Source organism: Rutidosis leptorrhynchoides, chromosome 1 (genome assembly GCF_046630445.1).
Source record: "Rutidosis leptorrhynchoides isolate AG116_Rl617_1_P2 chromosome 1, CSIRO_AGI_Rlap_v1, whole genome shotgun sequence".
NCBI lineage: Eukaryota > Viridiplantae > Streptophyta > Magnoliopsida > Asterales > Asteraceae > Rutidosis > Rutidosis leptorrhynchoides.
Window position 1 is genome coordinate 535,601,537 of NC_092333.1, and position 5,911 is coordinate 535,607,447.

The following is a 5,911-nucleotide window of genomic DNA, read 5'->3' on the forward strand; positions in this document are numbered from 1 at the left end:
AAGAACCGGAAAGGTAATTGCGCAATCGAGAAGAGTAAGTAGTGTTAGGTAGTTCTTTGTATGTTTTTTGTTTCTTGTTTTTGCTAGTTTTGTGTGTTGGTACTTCATGTTCACTTTGTTGTTTATAGATTGTTTGGTTTGTGTGTGGCTTTGTTGTTTAGTTAGCTATGATAGGTAGTAGTTAGCAGGAGATCGTTTGTTAGGGTTGTTTTACTTAGTCGTAACGGTGTCTCCTTGTTTGTCTCCTTCATCGTTCGATGAAGGGACTTTAGTTATATAGTTTTCATTTTTTTCCTAAAAAAAATTGTATAGACTCAAGATTAGACTAATTTTATGGCTATAGAATGAGTCATCAATGTTCAAACGCAATTAAATTTTTTAAGAAGTTTGACTTTGACATTAATTAATGTTTTTTATTAGCCAACCACCAAAGTCATATAAGGTGTGAAATAAATGTTAAACATACGCATTCACTTCACTTCATCTATAAAGAACGCTGTATAGCTGAAGAAAGAATTAAAGTAAATTAAATAACGTAATAATCTCTTCTTCATGGCTATCAACTCAATGCCTATTATGATTTCCTTTGTATACTTATTATTATTAGTCTTCCTGATCACACCCACTGCGTCATCATGGTTAATAAGTCATGATGAAGAGTGTTTAGCTTTGTTTCAATTCAAGCAAACCATACTTCATCAAAATTACACTACTTCTTTTCATGGTGGCCTACAAAAGTTAGATTCTTGGAGAAGACCCACAATTAGCAATATGTCAGATCACGGTTCTTTTGATTGTTGTTTTTGGGATGGTGTGGTGTGTAGCAATAATGATCGCCATGTGATCGAGCTTGACTTGAGCGAAAGCTCAATCCATGGAGCCATCAAGTCTAATAGTACTCTGTTTAACCTTGTTCATCTTCAAAAGCTCGATCTCTCGATGAACAATTTTGCTGAATCTCAAATCCCATCTGAAATTGCTCGTCTAAAGCAGTTAAGAAGCCTTAATCTTTCTGATTCGGGATTCAGTGGCGAAATCCCATATGAAATCTCACACTTGAACCAACTGTCTTTGTTGGATTTGTCATTGAATTCACTAAAGCTTCAAACACCTAGCTTGTTCCGAAACTTGACTAGACTCGACACACTCCATCTCACACGGGTGAACATCAGTTCTTCCTTACCGCATTTTTTGGCCAATTTTTCTTCCTTGACGTCAATCAGTTTTCGAGATTGTCATCTTCAAGGTGAATTTCCAGCCGCAATACTTCACTTGCCGAAGCTGAAATATCTTAGCTTAGCACTCAATCCCGACCTCACCGGTTCCTTGCCTGAGTTTCGTAATAACACCTTACTCGAGTATCTAAATCTGTTTACAACAGGTTTTTATGGGAAAATACCAGAATCCATAAGCAACCTGAATAACTTGGTATTCTTCGTGCTTGCTGATTCCTACTTCTCTGGGAGTATTCCAAGTTCACTCTCTAACTTGACACAACTCAATTCTTTGGGTCTTCGAAAAAACAATTTCACAGGCACAATTCCTTCATTGGTAAGTCTATCGAAACTCAAGATTATGGAATTTAGTTACAACGATTTTGACAATGGACCTGACAATTGGATTGGTGAAATGACAAACCTTGAAGAGCTCTATCTAGATGGTATGAACATACACCAAGAAATCCCACCCTATCTAGCAAACTTAACCAAACTTAGTGCTGTCTCAATGGCAGGAAATCATATTTTTGGTCGTATCCCATCTTCATTTATGAACCTCACCCAACTAAAATATGTAAGTCTTCATGATAATCAATTGCACGGAACCATTTCAAGTGCATTTTCCAACTTTAAAAGGCTAAAAACACTTGACTTAAAGGGTAACAACTTTAGCGGCACGGTGGACCTAGTCACGTTCGTAGGACTCAACAATCTCGAAGCTTTGTATTTAAACAGAATAACGGTTGTCAGCACTCAAAACTACACCAATAACACCCTACCTGAACTGAAAGAATTGTCACTGTCATCATGCCACTTGAAGGAATTCCCTGGCTTTCTCCGCTTCCAAAAGAAAATGACGCTCTTAGATCTCGTCAACAACAATATTGCTGGTCTCATACCCACGTGGATTTTAAACAACAGTCAAGAAACAATGTCTTTTATTGGTCTTTCAAAAAATAAGTTCATAGGAGAGATACCACCATCGATATGTCAAGCAGAATCTCTTCGATTTCTGTTGTTGGATTCTAACAGCTTGACTGGAACCCTTCCTACATGTTTAGGAAATTTGTCACTGGTAAACTTGAGTCTTAGTAGAAATAAGTTTCATGGCACAATCCCAAATACCTTTACCCGTGAAAGCCGCTTGAAGGTTATCGATTTGAGTGGAAATCGATTTACAGGTCCGTTACCGGAATCATTAGCTAACTGTATTAACTTGGAGTCTCTCAAAGTTGGATATAACTCTTTAGAAGGTGTCTTCCCGTTTTGGTTAGGATCTCTTACAGAACTCCAAGTGCTTATCTTAAGTTCCAACAAATTTTCCGGTACTATTCAAGATCAATCTACTTCAAGGTCGGATTTCCCCAAGTTACGGATCTTGGACCTTTCAAATAATAACTTCAGTGGTCAGCTACCTGACAACTACTTCAAAATTTGGAAGGCAATGAAATATGTTAATGATGTCAATTCGTCTAGTATGAGAAACATGTTTCACTTTGGATCAATTGATGTTGTCACTACATTCTCTATGTCAATTATAACCAAAGGTGTGAAAACAGAGTACCAAAAGATTTTAAACATATTTACTGCAATTGACCTCTCTTGTAACAGCTTTGAAGGAGATATCCCACAATCAATCACAGATCTTAGAGGCCTTGAGTCACTTAATCTTTCCAACAATCACCTTACGGGTTATGTCTTACCATCATTGGGGAACCTAAAGAAGCTTGAATCTTTGGATCTCTCCCATAACGAGCTATCGGGAGAAATTCCGAGAGAAATGTTACAACTTGGCTTCCTAGCCATGTTCAATGTATCATTCAACCATCTTGAAGGGCGAATACCAACTGGAGAACAATTCAATACATTTGAGTACTATTCCTACGTAGGTAACCTTGAACTGTGTGGACAACCATTATCTGTGGATTGTCAAGTTTCAACAACATCAACACTTCCACAAACAATTAATGAGAATGAGTCTCTCTTCCCAGATGACATAATTGATTGGGTTGTCATATTATTAGGCTTTATAAATGGGTCGGTAATTGGACTTCTTTTGTGGAAATTTCTATATGCAAGGTATCATGATTGGTTCATTGACCGATTTAGGATGAGGAAGGACACATGGGTAAGGCCGCTACGTAACAAGAGGAGGAACTGAGTGTGTCTATGATAAATGTATCAAAGATGAATTAAAGCATTGTATGTATTTCTTTGTAACTTTCATCTTAGAATCATGTAGTATAGTTTTACACAAGTTTCCAGATGATCGACGCCCAACGTTTTAATTACTTTTTTAAAAAGTAAGTTCTTAGACTGACAATTAAATATGCTTATATCAAGTCGGTATGCTATATCCGTCATTGTCTGTGTATATTAACAAAATTATGAATAATGTAACTGTACCACTGCTAGCGATATGATCGTATTAATACAAATCTGTAGTGTTCGAACATAAATAATGTATAGTGTTTGATACAAATCCTGTAATGTGTAGACTGAACAAAATTATGAATCGTATTAATACAAATATGTAGTGTTTGAAGATAAATAATGTAACTATACCACTGTTAGCGATATGATCATCAGAAAAGTTGAGTGCAAAGGCCTCGCATCTGAGTTGTGTTTGGGTTTGCCAACAAGTAGGTCCCGTTTTTACAACTATCCGAGCATGTTAATGCGTACGGGTTACGTGTTTGCTCAGACTGTCATAATATCACTCCGTTAGTCCCAGTTCTCCCTTGTACCAAAAACATATTTTAAAATGGTAAATTAAGTTTAGGGTTGACTGACCATGCAAGTCAACTAATGGTATGACCACTGCTGCAACTGATAGTGCATCAATTCACAACATGCAACCTCAAGTCAATGGGTCAAACTAAAACTACAGAGCCAACTTACATCTTGTAACAGAATTTAGTTAGTTAGTTAAGTGGTTAGAGTATTAACTTAACTCAAGGGTAGTGTAGTGATGCTGTATATATGTATCATTTCCATTCATTTTAATGTAACAGTTCTTCAAGTCTTTAGTTCAATGAAATCTTGTTCGATCATGTTCATCTTCAACCAACACCTCCAAATGGAACTTGAACTAAGTTAACCACAACTATAACTCTGAAAGGAAAAGCACCTTCAAGAAAGGAGTTATATGTGGTAATTGTGGTTTAGGACACACTAAGGAGGAATGTTACAAGCTGGTTGGATATCCACTTCATGGACAATACAAACCACCAAATAGGGCAACTTCTTCTACCATAGGGCCTGTCAAGACCGTTAACTTGATGACTGCAAATGAAGGCCAATCCTTAACTCTTGAACACTCAACACTAGCTATAGACGTAGATTTACGGATCTTAGGTCGCTTGCTAACAATCCTAGAGCGGAATACACTAGAATTGGGTTAAAACGAGATATGGGTCGTATCGGGATCGATTATATCAAACCTAGAGTGTATACTAGATTAGATCGACGCCTAAACAAAGTATTTCGGTGGTATAAGGTGTTATGGTTCTGGAGAGACGAAAACCAGTCGACTAGGGTGAATGGAATGTGTAACCCTACAAAAGAGAAACAAACCCGTATATATACTATGTATCAGACACACTCGGTCGAGTGTGTCTCTCAGTCGGTCGACTGTGTTACACAGTCGGTCGAGTGTGTGGACACACTCGGTCGACTGTTTACGTATATTAACATATTGAATATTTAAATAATAAAGCACACACAAACACAAAAGCAATCAATAGTCATATGTAATAGTTATTACATAACCGAATGTATTAAACGTCGAAATAATCTACGGCTGGGGATTCATGCACCAACAAACTCCCCCTAAGATCTTGCCGTAGAACAGAAAAATTTAGTTATCAATCAGTAAACGGATCTGTCACCCAGTTCTTCAAATAGCAAAGTTTTACAACCCTGCAGTACTGTTCAGCTTGCACACGATTTTCTGGGCGATACAGCATCCATCCTATTGTAGTATAAGGTGAACATATCTTCTTCACAGCAGTTCCTTAACCAAACTGGATCCAGAGCCCTTATACTATCATTTTCAACTCCTTCATCCTTGTCTAACACTATAACCGCTTCCTCCGAGCGTTCATCATAATACCACCAACGAAAACGAGGACTGAGGTGCTGCGGCATCTTCCTCAAGAGAACCTTTCGCATGTACTTCACAGGTTGATATTTCACTATCTTCCTTCTTACCCCTGTTTTCCTGTTTGTCCTGTAAGAGATCTTCAGAAATTGTGGCCGAAAGCCTACGAAATTAGGCGACTGAAATGATCTTCTTATCTTACGAACCAAAATATCAGGAATTCCACAATAATCCTGATACAACATCTTAAGACGGGCCACCTGCATAAACTCAAAATACGGTAACGAAGTGAACTCGTGTGCATATTTGATATAATCCACTCTGTTTTCTTTCTTGATCGCGTAGATATCAAATTCTTTTATATAGGCCCAAGCTATTATCTTTCCTTTAGCACATAAACTCTCACAGTGCTCGATAAACTTCAAAAATTGAGGTTCCACCTTAGGCTTCATAACATACTGTCTAATACGCATCAATATCTTCCATATTCTTCTTCCAAAACTTCAACCTTTTCTTTGTTGATTTTCACCGGCAAAAACCCTTCCGGCAACACACTCTCTTGCTCTTTTTGTTCTTTTTCCTTGCACTTTCT

The 5,911-nt window shown here is 37.5% G+C and overlaps 1 protein-coding gene across 1 annotated transcript; it reads left to right on the top strand.

Annotated features, from left to right (window-relative positions):
* The first annotated feature begins 552 nt into the window (after positions 1-552).
* Positions 553-3,378, top strand: LOC139877713 (receptor-like protein 7). Its single transcript, XM_071865142.1, has one exon. The coding sequence runs from the start codon at positions 553-555 to the stop codon at positions 3,376-3,378; it is 2,826 nt and encodes a 941-aa protein (XP_071721243.1).
* The last annotated feature ends 2,533 nt before the right edge of the window (positions 3,379-5,911 follow it).

What these genes read in the sequence shown, in the direction of transcription:
- LOC139877713 (XM_071865142.1), top strand. Translation starts at nt 553, where the DNA reads ATGGCTATCAACTCAATGCCTATTATGATTTCCTTTGTATACTTATTA.